The 15,596-nt window shown below is 35.2% G+C and overlaps 1 protein-coding gene and 2 long non-coding RNA genes across 3 annotated transcripts; 1 reads left to right on the plus strand and 2 right to left on the minus strand.

Moving 5' to 3' along the window:
* Positions 1–10,872: 10,872 nt before the first annotated feature.
* Positions 10,873–12,151, minus strand: LOC148842568 (uncharacterized). The gene is made up of 2 exons (XR_016103801.1): positions 11,705–12,151; positions 10,873–11,589 (listed from the first exon to the last, which is right to left on the minus strand). It is a non-coding gene; the product is annotated as an uncharacterized LOC148842568 (long non-coding RNA).
* On the plus strand, positions 11,932–12,434 carry LOC148842569 (uncharacterized). Its single transcript, XR_016103802.1, has 2 exons — positions 11,932–12,038; positions 12,129–12,434. It is a non-coding gene; the product is annotated as an uncharacterized LOC148842569 (long non-coding RNA).
* Positions 12,435–12,725: 291 nt separating this feature from the next.
* Positions 12,726–13,716, minus strand: LOC148842570 (dehydration-responsive element-binding protein 3-like). The gene has a single exon (XM_088959835.1). The coding sequence runs from the start codon at positions 13,578–13,580 to the stop codon at positions 12,849–12,851; it is 732 nt and encodes a 243-aa protein (XP_088815961.1). The 5' UTR covers positions 13,581–13,716; the 3' UTR covers positions 12,726–12,848.
* Positions 13,717–15,596: the final 1,880 nt, after the last annotated feature.

Consider the following 15,596-nt stretch of genomic DNA (forward strand, 5'->3'; position numbering starts at 1 on the left):
CAACGATTAACTATGTAGTAATAGTTATTTTCGGCATTTTCTTTTAGGTAAAATATAAAAACCTTTCCTGAAATTTTTGACAATTATAAAATTATTTTTTATAGTTTCATTTTAACAAATACCTTCCCTGAATTTTTGAGAAACTCAACAAAAACCTCCCTTTTGTCACTATTTTAGATGGAAAACATTAGATTGATGCACCTGTTTTACATACAAAATTACTGAAATAATCCCATTTTAACTCAACAAAAAAATATATTTCAGTAATTTTGTGTGTAAAATTACTGAAATGATCGTTAAAAGAGGTTTCTGTTGAGCTAAAATGGGGTTATTTCAATAATTTTGTATGCAAAATAATTTATAGAAGGGTAGAATGAGTATTTAAAAAAAACGGGTGCATCAATCTAACATTTTCCATATGGAAGAACGACGGAAGGGAGGTTTCTGTTGAGTTTCTCAAAAGTTCAGGGGAGGTATTTGTTAAAATAAAATTATAGGGGATGTTTTTATCATTGTCAGAAACTTCGGGGGAGGTTTTTGTCTTTTGCCCTTTTCTTTTAGATTGTGCTTGTATAAGTTTCCCTTCCTTCCCTTCTTTTTCCCTACCTTTTCTTCCTTTCTTAATTAGTTTATTAGATGAAAACTTTTAACAGCTTTTGTATTGTTAAGATTGTCCTTATGGAGAAAACTATATTATGCTGCAGAAAGACATGAAATCAGAAGGGTTTTTACCTTAAATTCTCAACATTTTTCTGTAAATTGAAAAATAGTTAAGATAAGGCTTAGATGATGAAAACAATAGCTTAGATTGTTTAGAGATGTATGTATTCATGTATAAAAACATATACACTTAGATAATACAATAGGAGAAGTTAGGTAAGGCTGTGTTTGGAAATGATGCAAATAAAGTGTGAATGCAAATATGAAGAGTGTAAAACGGTTCATATCAATACAAAATTGGGTTAGTTTTGCGTTGACAATTTTACCTTATTAACAAACAGGCTTTTAGCTATAATTGATGCAAACAAAATTTCCAATAAAATATATGTTTTTTTCATCAAAAATCTACTTGAATGCAAATATACTTCTTTTTATTAATATACTTTTACATCTCATTAATATTTTTTATCATTTGTCAACAGAACTGAACCTGAGTATAAATTTACCCTGAACCTAGATTTATACTTCATTTACATTGTTTCCAAACACAGCCATAGGGAAAAATATTTGATAACAGCTGAAGTAGTGACTGATGAAATGAATTGTTTGTTGGTATATTATTTTCTAATGAATAAGCCAGGAAGTAGGTAGGTTGTGATGAGCTCCGAGTGAATGTTTGGAGTTTGGATTGATCTGGTTATGCCTTAGAATATTAATTTTCATGATCAGACTATTTGATTGATAAGATTTTTGCGCTTTGAGCCAAGGGACACGAGGAACAGAAGCCTGTGATAATAGTTAAGTTATCATCAATTCTCATAATGCTTAAATTACCAGCTGTGATAGTTGGCATCTTCGCTGTAAGAGTTCCTGTAAATTAAGTTGGCTCATTTCATCATTTATGACCAGTGTTCCCATAAAGATATGTATTGATGAAACATTTGAAAACAAAACTAACAGTGAGAGATAGATGCTCCAAGTACTATTATTTGGGGGGCTTTGTTCGGTATGAGTCTACTTACTTAACTTTGTTTCTCTTGATGTGACTGGGATGAGGCCTGATCAAAAGCACACCTACAATTCAGCCCTTGTACTAACATTAGCCACCACTGGGACCAAACAGACCCTAATTGATGCTTTTTGAGTGGTTTACATTGGGCCACGCTATCCAGTCAACCACCCCACTTTTGTATTTCTATCATTTTGCCTTTTGTCTGGATGGAAGAACAAAACGAGAATCATCAATGGCTGCCTTGTTGATTGATCTATAGTTCAACAGTCAATGGTGACAAGCATCAAATCAACTAAGTAAGGTTGAAGCATGTCAGGGTCTGATTTTGATGAGACAAATCACCAACTGCATCTGGATGAAATTTAACTCATAGGCCAGCCATGATTTAAGATTTTAAGTGGCATCGCATGCCCAGATGCCCTCCACCACATATTGAAACCATTCACTCCTAACAAAAAAGAAAATTAAAAGGTGAGGTCCATCCAATCCATGGAATGATGATAAGATCCTCCAATTTTTATTTTCTTCCCTTGTTTCTCAGTTCTCTTGAACAAAAGAATTGATGTAATGTTGCTGTTATTTCATGGCCAAAGATGTTTGTGTGAAGATTTAACTGAAAGTGAAGAAGGGTCTTCAAACGAACAAGAATGTAGTTTTAATTGCTCAGATTGGATTTGAAATTAAGAGATAATGATCTCTTAAATATCAACAAAATTACTGATGAAATAATACCCAAAAACTAATGAAATTTTGTAAAACTGACCGTAATTTCACAACTTTTTATAGGTTGTTGAGTTCTTCCAGACCTATAGGCTCAAAAGATGTACTCCAAAAAGTAAAAATGGCATGGAATTTGAAAAAGATAAAAAGTATAGGGATGAAATATTTATATGGAAACTTGTCATTTTGCATACATTTCAACTTGCAATTTTCCTTGGTGGGACATAAAATATTGATTGCAACTGTACAGAAAACAAGTCCAAAAGTAGCTAAGTAGTTAAGGTCATACCAAAATCTTCATAAAACATTTTTGTAGCTTGATTTAAATTAATCATCCAGGTCAAAGAAGAGATTCAAAAAATATATATATTTTTTCCTACATAGCTAAAATTAGGTGTAGGAAATGAAGATGGATGCTTTGTAAGTCTTGTACCAGATGCTCTTGCCAGTAAAAATAAGAACAGAATCAAGTTTTCCTTTGGCATACCAATAAGAACTAGAAATGGAAATTTTCTGTATAGTAGACATAAAACTTACCCACTACTGAAATGATGAAAATCAAGAAGGTATACAATCAGAAAGCGAATGTTACAAAGATGAAAGTATATATTAAGGTCATATAGAAATGACCCAACGACAGAGAATAAGTCGTAGAAGTAGAAGATTATACATGAGGAATTTAGTGTAGCATCAAAAGAGAAAAAGAGAAGGAACATGTGCTGCATGTTGTTATTTCAAAACTTTAATACTTATAATTGAATAATAATAATAATTTATCAAAATATAAGGCCTTAGATAAAGCATAATAGAGAGAAACAATGTATACACCCAACACTAAATCTAAATTTGATATCGAGCTTTTCCTTGCATTGTTCAATTTGAAAAGAGTATAAATATAAATATATAGAATATAAAATCTTGTATTTTGTATTATTTTATATGTATTTATAGTTGTACGCTTTTCAAAGTGAACCTCTTTTCAAACCAGAAATTTGAGTTCATGGCACATGAATTTGCAGGGTTCATGGGAATAGAAGGAAATAAGGTTTACGACTTAGTTGTACATCTCCATCAACCCAACCAGATTCTTAAAGTTTCAGCATTCGATTTAAATGCACCAAAAGTAAATGTTATTAACTAAAATAGTTCGTGTGAAACCAACAATTAAAATATCAGCTGTGTATCTCGCAACCCTAATAAATGGGAGTTTTTTCTTTCTTTCTTTCTTTCACTAAAACTGAAAAATTAACATTGAATGGTTGTGATGACTCTTAATGTTGAAGCACTTACAGAAGGGCGAAGTGGCAAACCCTAATGAGGTCCCTTGCGCTAACAACAACGACAATGCAAGCCGATTTTACGGATCATTATTCTTGACAACACTGGGTTGTGGAAAGCTGCTCACGAAATATGTTGATCCAACAATTAAATATGGTTGGACCCAATGAGATTTGAAAGATATGTGAGAGTCTTGTTTTGATAAGAGAAGTAGGTAGGACTTATCTCCTTTTTACATTAAAATGTTCATATGAAAGGAGATAAATCCTTAAAATAAGGAATGTCAAATGCAATATTAAACTTATTCAGTCTTGTATTTAATTTCTGTTCTGGGGTTTATGATATGTGTCTGGATGTAGTCGGGCACATGTCCTAGTTAATGCATCTTTTGTTCAAATGTTTTTTTTTTTTTTTTGTTAGACAGAAATTATCTACTATTTTATTATTTTTGTCAAAAAAATAAAAAATAAAAACAATAAATGTGTTGAGAGTTGGGATTCATTTACGTTTTTCTTTTTTATTATTTTAACAAAGATAATAAAATGTATAACAGAGGAAAAACATTTGAATGAAAAGGCACATTAACTAGCGCATGTGTCACACAGCTATTACGTGCTCACTCATTGTACTTACCTAACGTACCTATTACATCCGGAGCCAAATGATATCCGATTCCTATCATCTGTTGACAGCTTATTGAAACCAAACACACGGATACACACAAACAACAAAATTAATGTGCAATTTGCAAAATCTGATCAGTAGATTAAACATGAGCATTAATAAAGGCACATCATCTTGCCTTTTCTGTATGTAAATATAAGATGGATCTCCGTATTCATATCCCTGAGCAGAGAATTCTTGTAAATAATTTTATATCTAATGAAAAGTTGATGTTTTTTTGCTTTAAAAAAAAAGAACATTAATAAATGGATTCCATTAGAAAGACATGAAACTGGAAAAATTTACACCCAATCAATTGGCATTATAAAAGTAATAACCAAGGTGAGTTTTCATTGTGATTGATCAAATCTATTTCAAATGTTATGTCTTTCCGATATCATAGATTTTCCCTTAATAAATGTACAGTACACAGTTAGGTGTTTCCACAAGTTAAAATAAGAGAAGGTGGTAGATGAATGGATATATTGCTCAAACATACTGCCTCAACATTGCTCGGTTCTGCCACTTGCCTAGCTACTTCAATGGGCACATGTAAAGCAGCTGTGTGAGAGAGAGTATTTAAGGGTATTTCAGGTTTTTAAAACTAAATTGGACAATAAACCAGTCAGGGAACCGATCACCTGAACGTTCAATTGTTCATATCAGTGATTTTCTGACCAAATCAATATTTTTGGCAAAATAACGATTTTTGAATAAAATGGAATCGATCACCTATCCAATTCCCAATTTTTCCAATCCGATGTTGAAAACCAGGAAGTATTTAACCAAACTTGCCATCATATTTTTTGTTCTTGAAACTGAACAGTCTGAACTATATGTTCACATATTTTTTCTGCCATATTTATATATACCAAGGTTTTAAACCGTAATTGACCTGTACAGTCAGATGTTTCGGCCCAGAAACTGGCCAGGTATCGGTTCCATTTCAGCCTCGAATCATTGTTTTTTCCAGACCTATAGAATTCATCCATGACCCACTGTCAAATTATCAACATATTCGACCGGGATAATGGTTATCAGGTCAGTTTTTATTTTAATTTTTAAGTTTCTAAAATATTACGGACTGATCAGATGATAAAATCACTAACTCAGAAACTGATGGCCAAATGGTTCCCATTCTCACATTCTGGATCATTTTTTAAAACATTGATATATGCTATACATAGTCGCATTACCTATGTTGCTGAATAATAAGTCAACGATACAGAAAAAGAAATAAACCCAAGGTTTTCAGATCTAGTGGACTACCCTAGTTATGGGCTTATGGCCTTATGGGGTTAGGGCTCATCACTATCAACTGGGGTCCATATACCACATAGTACGACATCCATGTGAACAGCTTTGGTAAACGACATGTCACAAGGGGATTGAAGGAAAGGGTGATCCTTCCTTGGTAAATAACTCGGCCATACTCATACTTTGTCCTTTAATTTGTGTCTACCATGAAATGCATCATCAAAATATCCCAACCACCACCACGCAAGCAAAGTCATTTCATAGTCCAGAACCAAACAAACACCAAATATATTTTTTGTATGGGAAGCTACCTTTCATTTTAACATTTTAATTAATTAGTCAATAGTCAACGTGAGGAGAGCGAGACCTGTTCCTTGGTTGTTTATTTATTATTCTCCCTCCCTTTCGTTGGTTCTACGTGTTTATTACTATTACAGTAAATTGTTAAAATATATATACCAGCTGTTTGGCGGTTTTATCAGTAATTTAATTTATTACCATTTGCTGCAGTACCTCAATCACCCTCTGAAGGGTTGTTTATGACTGGGCGATGGTCTTTTGAGAACGGGGATTTTGGTTCTTTCTATATAATTTGATTTTTTAAATACTCCAAAAAAATCATTAAAAATTATGGAAGGAATTTGGTGTAGCTCATCACCCTCATTATCTTCCTCTTATCCCAATTATATGGGCTTGGCGGCATGAATCGTGTTTGGCCAATCTGTTCTCGTCCAGTGTCATATCCATGTCAATTAAGATTTAAGAATTAAGTAATTTCTCACTACTTAGGTCTATCAATGATTCTTTTAGGTCATGTTAAAAATAATTGTTTATTTCAATAAGTATTTATTTATATTTGCCTATTTGGTATCTGATTTTTTCAAGTGTTTATTTAAAAAAAAAAATAAGCACTTATTTTATATTAGGTGTTTGATGGTTTTTTTCTCTAATTAGCACTTAAATAAGCATTTTTAACTATTTTGTCCTTCATTTTTTTTTCAAATTTTACAAAAGCACCTTTACTAAAGTATTTTTATAAAAATACTTTTATAGCAAAAGCACTTTTATAATACTTTTATGAAAACACTTTTATGAAAGTACTTTTATAAAATTCAAGTATGGATAATTTTATGTAGCATTTTAAAATTCAACTAGGGATAATTTTGAAAGAAAAAATTGAATAAGTTTTTATAGTATAAACACTTAAAAGAACTGAAAATTTAGGCTTCAAAAATAAACACTTACTTTGGACTTATTTCTCAAACATCAATATTTACTTAATGATATATGGTCCCGACCCAAATAATCACTTATTTTTAAACACTCACAAACATGGCCTTAGTCTGTTGTCCCTTCAATTTGTAATACATCACTTCTTCTAACAAGTCAACGAGAGACACATCCTAACCTTGTTTAGCTTGGATTTGAAAATTGAAACATTTCTAGTCATATGTCAACCTCAGGGAACAAGAAAAGAGAAGTCCTAATTGGAAGGAAACGCACTCCTCCTTTGTTTAGGACCCTTCTCTCTATGAAGGCACTCGACTTTAGGTAACATGACATTTTACAATCATTCTCCATTGAGCCCTATCTTTCCCCTTCTCCCTCTCTAAGCTGAGTATCAGGAGAATTCCTAAAAATAGAAAAAGATAGAAAAACCCTTACAAATTCTGTATAATTTTTTTTTTAATCTTTCTCTTTCTTTCTTTTTTTTTCTACCTTTTTCCTTCAAACCAAACGTAGCGTTAGGATATTTGTCATTTTCTTTGGTTACAACTTCCAAATTGTTGGAACCGTAAAGTTTTTATAGTCCACAGAAGAATATTAGGGAAAGAATAGTTGATGATTTGACTTGGTGAATTTGATAGGCAGACTGAGATGAAGAGAGCTTATGATGTATCTAATAAGCTAATCTTTTAATTATTCTATATGTGATCCGCACTTAAAACGAGAGTGGATTTTTCAAGTTTCAATAAACACGTGAGTATTAATTTCCTAAATATACAAAATGAGCCAGGATTTTGGCTCAGTAGCTAGCTCCTAGAAACGAGCTATTTTAATATGGTTTCATTAAATCGAGTTGGTGAGGAAATCAAGATGGACGATGAGTTTTATGAAATAAGGTAATATTAATTGTTTATTATTTTATTTATTTTAACAAAGTAAATATACAACGCAGTTGTCAACTCTACACAATGAAACGAGGCTGTTTAATACTGTGGTCCTTTATTTAATAAACGTTTTGTGAAAGATTTATTTTGAAAATTAAGAAAAGTGGTTAATAATCGATTTTTTATGTTGTTTTTGACAGGTAGGCATCAGTCATTAGATGCCATATAAGTGGAATAATAAAATAAAAAAAAAAATTGCTGCGGCATTACGGGAAACATAAAAGTTAAACTTTTCCTAAAAGTTGGCTCTCACATAAATTGAAATAAACGTTTATTTAATAAACGATTAATCAAACATCATTTCAAATAAATGGCAACTATTATATGTGAGTGTGCGAAAAAGATTAAAAAGAAGCAGGGATTTGCATTACCAAAAAACCTAAAAAGTAAACTGGGGTTTGAACTTCCATCTTCTATGAAGGCTGGTATTAGTGTAAGAAACAGTAAACCCTAGAACGAATATATAAAATAGCTAGGTCAACCCTCATCCAGGCCTCCCAAATTCCAATTAAAGAGGGCTCCTGGATCAAAAAATATTTGAAAATTACAGCATGAGAAGTTTCATTCACAATTAATCGATACTTAATTTGGTAAACACAAGGAGGTTGAAACGGATCGCCCCTAATTAATTCTTGGTAAATGGAGCCTTACTTCTGGAAAGAGTAGTAAAAAAATCCGTTTTATATTAATCTGAAAATTTAGCCAAACATTGAGTATCGATTTGCTCTGAAAAATACCAGTTAAAATGATTTAAAATAGTAAAATGCTATTGTTTCAGAAGTAAAGAAGTAAGCAATCTTTATATTAATAAGTCCCACTATAATACCGAAAAGGCATGATACCTCAAAAACTGATTACCAATCAGGCGGGCAAACACTATATCATGCAAAATCCAACATTTGAATGAGTTAGGGTATTGATCTGATCAGCACTGGGCATTAATTTTTCATAAAGTGGGCACACACCTTATCATGAAGCAAGAATTCCATGGTTGAAAAGACAAAAACAAACCCATATTTTGGCTTTTTATTTCACTGGGGAATCCTGATTCATCAAAACTGCGATGTGTTATGTGCACAAATCGATCCCCTTAAGTAATGAGCTAGCTTGAATTCTATCATCAGGCACATGCTTGGATCATGAGGACCTCTAGAGATGTAGCCAACTAATGTAATTTTGTAGTTTCTGCGGAAAGTAACTCACCTTCCATATGCTTTAATTGTAGATACAAGAAAAACTAGATGGTAGCATAGCATCTTACCTAATGCCTCCCCAAACCCTAAGAATTTTCTTACTCGATTTTGTCATGCTTCATGACAAAATATTAATCATTCCGTGTAATATGTTGAGACCTAGTTTTCTCTGGCATGTTTATATTATCAAGATGACGTTCACTTGCCTTATTCACCAAAGACATAAGACTTGGTAAGTAATAATATAAAGAGGAATTGTTTAGTAATACTTAAAAAGTCTACATTTTTTGCTGAGTAAACAACTGAACAGTATGGAAGAGAGAATTGGCCAGATTGGGTTTCCCTCTGCTTTCAGAGAAGGAGAGGGAAGGATATTTCACAGCTGTGAAAATGGGGCCGGCAGCAGGATTTGATTTCTCCTACAATGCATCTCAACAAGTGGAGAATCCGTGTTCAATAATAGAGGGAGAGAGAGAGAGAGATTGTATTCATTTGTAAACAGAGGAGTCGACCAATGAAAAGTTTCAATTTGTACTTCAATCAGCCCCCACTTATTATTTATTTGGACGGAATAGGGCCAAATCCAATGGGCCTGAAAGCATGAAGAAAACACTAGAAAATGCAGGGTAGTGGGTACATGAAAGTGAAGGGGGTGGACAATTCTCACTAATTGGTAACGATGAAGTCCAATATAGTAGGGACGTGGCTAGTGTTCCGGAGACAAATGAAACTGAGCAGACTTGATCAATTTCTGTATGTTTTTGTATTGTATAATTTGTATTTGCACTCTAATTCCAAATTCAGTTTAGAAAGAATGTAAATATTAAATACAAATTTGTTCATTGCAAAACCTTATATTAGGTATTTCTTCACTTTCTTACACTGTACATATTTGTATTTATAAATTAACACCCGAGATTTATACACTACATGCAACCCAAACGCTAAAGAGTTATTGGAATATGGGTCACTGACTCACTGTTATAAATAAGTCATTTCACCTTTTGTTCTTTTTCAACATAGAATTCTCTTCATTTACTATTCACATATGACATGGATGATGGATCTCAATACATCTATATGACTCACATAACCATCGTATCGAACCAACCCGAAATCAATGGAAAAGGAATACAAGTCTAGACCGGAATGTTGAAAACAGGTAACAGACGTCCTCCTCGTAACGGTCATCATAACGATAACTTTTCGTCCATATTCTCCTTATATAGCTGATTCACATAATTATTTTTTTTTAAGAAAAAAAAAAAGATAAAAGACCATGATGTGGTGTGGTGTGGTGTGGGTTATGAAATAATATAAGAGGGGAGGGAGGGGATTAGGTGGAGGACCCGTACATGTCTCGGCAATTTAGAAAACTTTTGATAAATGATCATTTGCTTTCGGGGTTTGTCGTTTGCTGTATTATTTGAAGTAGCAAATAATGGGTGGATATGCTGTTCTATCTCTGCGTCTATATTTATATATCACGATGCACGAATCACAATTCACAAACAAACATAATTATAAGAGAGAGCTTTAATAAATGCCCTGGCTGCTTGGCTCATATTTCGCCACGTGTGTCTTTCTTACAGGATCTGGACCTGACTTTTGGTTTCTACTACCAGAAATATCCGCATGATCAGACGACTTCTAAGCCATCCTATGGCCCCACTTATATTTATGGGCCACGAGGTCCAAACGGAGTTTAAACTTTAGAGTTTAGAACAAGCTTTGCCGTATGGATCCCAATATCCCATCCATATCCATCAAAATTCAAATGCAGCTAATAATTGAGAGTCCATTCTTGTAGTTATAGCCCCACCTTAGTACTACAAATAAACTCTTTCTTTCGCTCTCTCTTGGTATTTTTGTAATTTAGCACATTGAGAAATTGCCAGGTAAAGTCGAGCTGTCGTGCAGAGGAAGAGTGGAGAGAGGGAGAGAACCTCCACCCAATCCACCATAACCATTTTTTTAATGTAAGGAAGTGAAGTGATACATGATATATCCAGTGGAACCATGTTGTCTTTAGTAACGTTAGCATCATATGATATGATGCATGAAATGAAGTGATCACAATGACCCATGGAAAGAGAGAGAGAGAGATTTTGAGCACTGAAGCAGAACAACCTTGAAGAACACCTAGAATGGAACCCAAGACCCATAAGGTAGAAGGGGTCCATCTCGGCCCAAAAAGGTTCCTTGCTCGGACCAACTTTTGACCAATGAGGAAGAGTACACGATATTCGTGATTTGTGATTTGTGTCACAAGAATTTACTGTGGGCTGGCTTATGGTCAAAATTTACAGCGAATTAAAGAGGATAAGGTTTGTAAATCAGATGGTATATGTGCGTACTCTTGACCAAAACCAAAGTGTAGAGATGTAAGACAGGTGGAAAGGACATCTTTCTAATCATCTTCCATTTGTGTACGAGACAGAAAGAGATGGAGATACAAATTTAGGAAGATAAAAAGGTAGCAGGGAGGGTGTGCTAAAACCTAAAAGAGTACTATTATTTTTCTATTCGGTGGGGTTTGGGGGTGCATCCCGGTTGTAATTTGTCCGATTCCATGTATTCATTCGTTCATTCAACTTCAGCATGGCCTCCTCCCCTGTCCACTCTTTTATCCTCTCTGCAATTTCAATAAAAACACAAAGAGAGTTCAGTCTGACTTGATGCTACTCTTTAGCAACTAGCAAGCATGTTCATGGCGACATGTGTAAAACCCAATTAATAGATTCTATTACCATAATGACTTATCTGTCTCTTTCACCTTCTCACCATTCTAGCTCTTTTTCCTTCGTTGTCATTGTTGTTGAAGCATTGTTTCTCCCCTTTCTCTCTTGTTTCTCCATTCATAAGCCACACCTACCATTCATACTCTTTTTCTAGTTTAATCCCATTTCTTAATTCTTCAGTTTTGGTTATGGATCGACTTCCTTCCCTTTACCTCCCAAGTCCCATCCATCAAGATCGAGAATGAATTACTGAAAGAGCAGGGTCAGACTGTTTCTGCATCATCACTCAGACACTCACCACCACAAGATTGATGATGCTATATTTCTCCAATATCTCCACCTTGTATTTAACTATAGACTAAACACCTTCATCGAAAAGAGCCTGCATTGAAGAATACTCTTGCTGACTTGCTGTTGTATTCTTTGCTCACAGGGTCCAGGGATGTAGCTCTCAAGCTGTTCACAAGCAAACATAAAATTGAAGAAACTCCACAGCTGAAACGAGAAAGTTCTAATTTTGCTCCAAGTCATCATAGAGCATAATCAATTGTCTCCAAAACCGGAACCCATTTACTGAATTCATCATTAAAAGCTGAATTGAAGACAAGCACGCAGACAGAGGAGATGATTTAACGTCCCTACTTATTTGTTACAGACAATTACTGAAATCTAACTTCACACTTCACAGTTCACACTTAAAAGGAAAATGGAAGTGTGAAATGATAGAAGGTTTAATTAATGTATGCTGTTCTTGTAAATTGAAATCTAAAATCATGCACCTTTCAGTGGTTTTATTGCTGAAGACAGAAAAAGTGAAAGCTAAATAAGCTCGAAGCCAATTAGCCAAACAAACATCTAGAGAGAGAGAGAGAGAGAGAGAGAGGGGCCTGAAAGTGAGTACACCATCCAAGGAGTTTATAGCATCTTTCCTCTTGCCTTCCTACCACTGTACAGTTAGATTCATTGAAGATGGGGTACACAAGCGTTACAGACTCTGGAAAATAAGAAAGAACAGAGAGAGAGAGAGAGAGAGAGAGAGATTCTTTCCGCCCTTGAAAGAAAAATTAAAAGAGCTAAGCAAAAGACTAGGCAGGAGAAAAAATAAAAAGGAAGAAAGAGAGGACATAGCACACTTTCACACTCACACTCCAATTCAGCACTGATAATCCCAAAGTAAAGCTCCAAAGCTGCTTGGAATCAAGGTCTCCGGTGCCGATATCTGATCAGGAAAATATCCACAATCTTCTCCACTCTGCAACCACGTCGGAGGATAGACCCAACCATCAACCGAGTCAACAAAGATAAAATCGTTCTGCGACTCGGGAGAGTCAAAACTCTCCCCTAGTCTCGGTAACTCCACGATCTCGCTCAATTCATCGGGCGTCGTCTCTAACGACGACAGTGACGATGATGACGTCGACGACAATGATGACGATGATGACGAAGACCTTAAATTGAATTCCTCCATGGCTGCGGCTTTTGCTGCTGCGGCTTGAACGTCGCGTGGCGAGAGTGATGCAGGCCGGGGCAACGATCCAGCGAGTTCGGGGAAATTGAGAATCGCCGAGTTGCCTTTGATGCTCAACGCTGCGACATCGTGGGCTCTCGCAGCCATTTCGGGGGTTGGGAATGTACCTAACCAAATCCTGGATTTTTTGCGAGGCTCGCGAATTTCGGAGACCCATTTTCCCCAATTGCGCATTCGGACTCCTCTGTAGACTGGGTGTTTGCTGCAATCTCTCATCCTTTTGATCTTTTTCTGGTCTGGGTCCAGTAATTTAGCCTGTTTTGATGGGTCTGAAACAGAGGATGAAATGGAGGACGGAGAGGATGGAAAAGAGTTACTACTGCTCTCTGTCTCTGAATTATTTGGCAGTTCTGTCATTGTTAATGGTGACCCAGGTTATGATTCCTGGGGAAAACGAAACCAGTAACAGATTTGCTATTATATGAAATCTCTCTTTTCCCCCACTATTTATCTTCTACTTGAACAGGCTCAGGGCGCCAACCGTTCAAGTTCGCAATAGTTGTACGCACAGAATAGCAGCTCAGAGTCAGGACTATATGACATCATGCGTACAAAACACACACAGGAGAAGGAAAGAGAGACGTCAATGCAAATTCAGAAGTCACGGATCGCCGGAGAGACGGGCAGACTTGAGGGAGTGAATGAAAGAAATAAATGAGCGTCCTTGTTTCTCTTTGTGCTAATGACTCAAGAATGAATCCTATTTCGAAGCAAGTCTTGCAGAACAAACATACACACACAGAGGGAGAGCAGGCGAGTGAGAGAGAGAGCGAGAGAGAGAGCGAGAGACACAGAGAACTAGTAAAGAGGCTAATGAGTATCACACATTTTCCAGTAGAGGTAAAGAGAAATTACTAAGACGCAGAGAAGGATTAGGAGGAGGAGAGGAGGAGGGAGAGAGTATGGGAGAGAGAAGGGTGAGAGGGTTTTAGTAGAGAGCGGAGGACTACGTGTGCTTTTCACAGCGACCTCCAACCGACCTCATCTTTCTCCATCATATTGCGAAGACACACACAATACTTGGGTGTTGAGAGAGAAAGAAAGCGAGACCGAGGGAGAGGGAGAGCGAGCGTAAGCCTAGTTTTAGGCCAGATGAGGTAGAGAGAGATAGAGAGAGAGAGGGGTTAGAGAAAGACAGAAGAAGGGTGGGGTTCGTGGGGCCCAGCACAGAAATGGGATTCTTATGGTACAATGAGGTCCCTCTCCTCTTGTTCCGCGCAACCCTTCATTAAATTTCGCTTTTTCAGTTTCACCCCTACTTTCCTGTTCATTCACCCCCTTTTCATCTTATTTTTAGGGCCCCTCCCCTAAATCCCACATTGACCATTCTGTCCCTATTTCTTCCGTTCTCAGCTTCAACTTGCAAATTACAAACGGATCGACGAATCGTATCGGAAATAGCTAGATTCAAATCTGATTCGTTTATATTCGAATTGGAATCGCAACTTCCCCTTTACATTCAAATCGAATTCGGATTGCAATCTAATAGTAAAAAGCATAAATAATAAAATTATATATATTTATATTATACATTAAATGAACTAAAATTAACTTGTCTAAATGTTTTTGTTAGATATATATATTTGAATCTAAACGAATCAAATTATATTAGATAAGATAGAATTTGATCTGATCAAATTCGAATAATTAGATTCCCCTCTATAGCCATATTCTCCTTGGTCATAAATCACTAAGGATTTGTTTGGATCCGATAAGAAGCGACAGCTGAAATTGGATTCACAGAGTAGTGTAAAAGTTGCTGGGATTCTGTTGTTTGGCTCCATTTCCTTAGTGGAAGCAAATTTGGAACTAGCGATTTTTTAGATTTGAGTTGCAAGTGTTAAGGATTTTAAAATTGTTAGAAGGGGTTTAGGCATTTTAGTTTAGTAGAATTTAGATGGCATTCATTCTGCTAGACTCTAATTCTTCAACGATCCAAACACAACCTATGACCTTTTGTTTTAGGGTTCAAGAGCACAACATATGACTTGGTGGTTGCAAGTTCTAAATGGTTTATTTTTAAGTCTCTATTATTTTTTAGTAATATATGCATATCAATTTATACAAGATACAACAGGGGTAAATACATGAAACCAATCCTGTTGAGTTGAATTAAGTATGACCACATGGTCCTAAGGCTCAGTTTGGAAAGAGCACAAATGTAAATATATAAAATGCAAAACCTTATATTTTCTATTATTTTTTATGTATTTACATTGTATATATTTATATTTGTACTCTTTTCAAACTGAACCTAAACTGATTAAATTAGAGGAGTAATATACTAATATCTGCACAAAACTTCATAGATTGAGGCTTGCATTTGATTTTTGTCCCACTCCTAACCTCCAATCCATAAAAAATGAAAAGAAT

Source organism: Nelumbo lutea, chromosome 8 (genome assembly GCF_056320005.1).
Source record: "Nelumbo lutea isolate HS-2025 chromosome 8, American lotus-T2T, whole genome shotgun sequence".
Classification (NCBI taxonomy): domain Eukaryota; kingdom Viridiplantae; phylum Streptophyta; class Magnoliopsida; order Proteales; family Nelumbonaceae; genus Nelumbo; species Nelumbo lutea.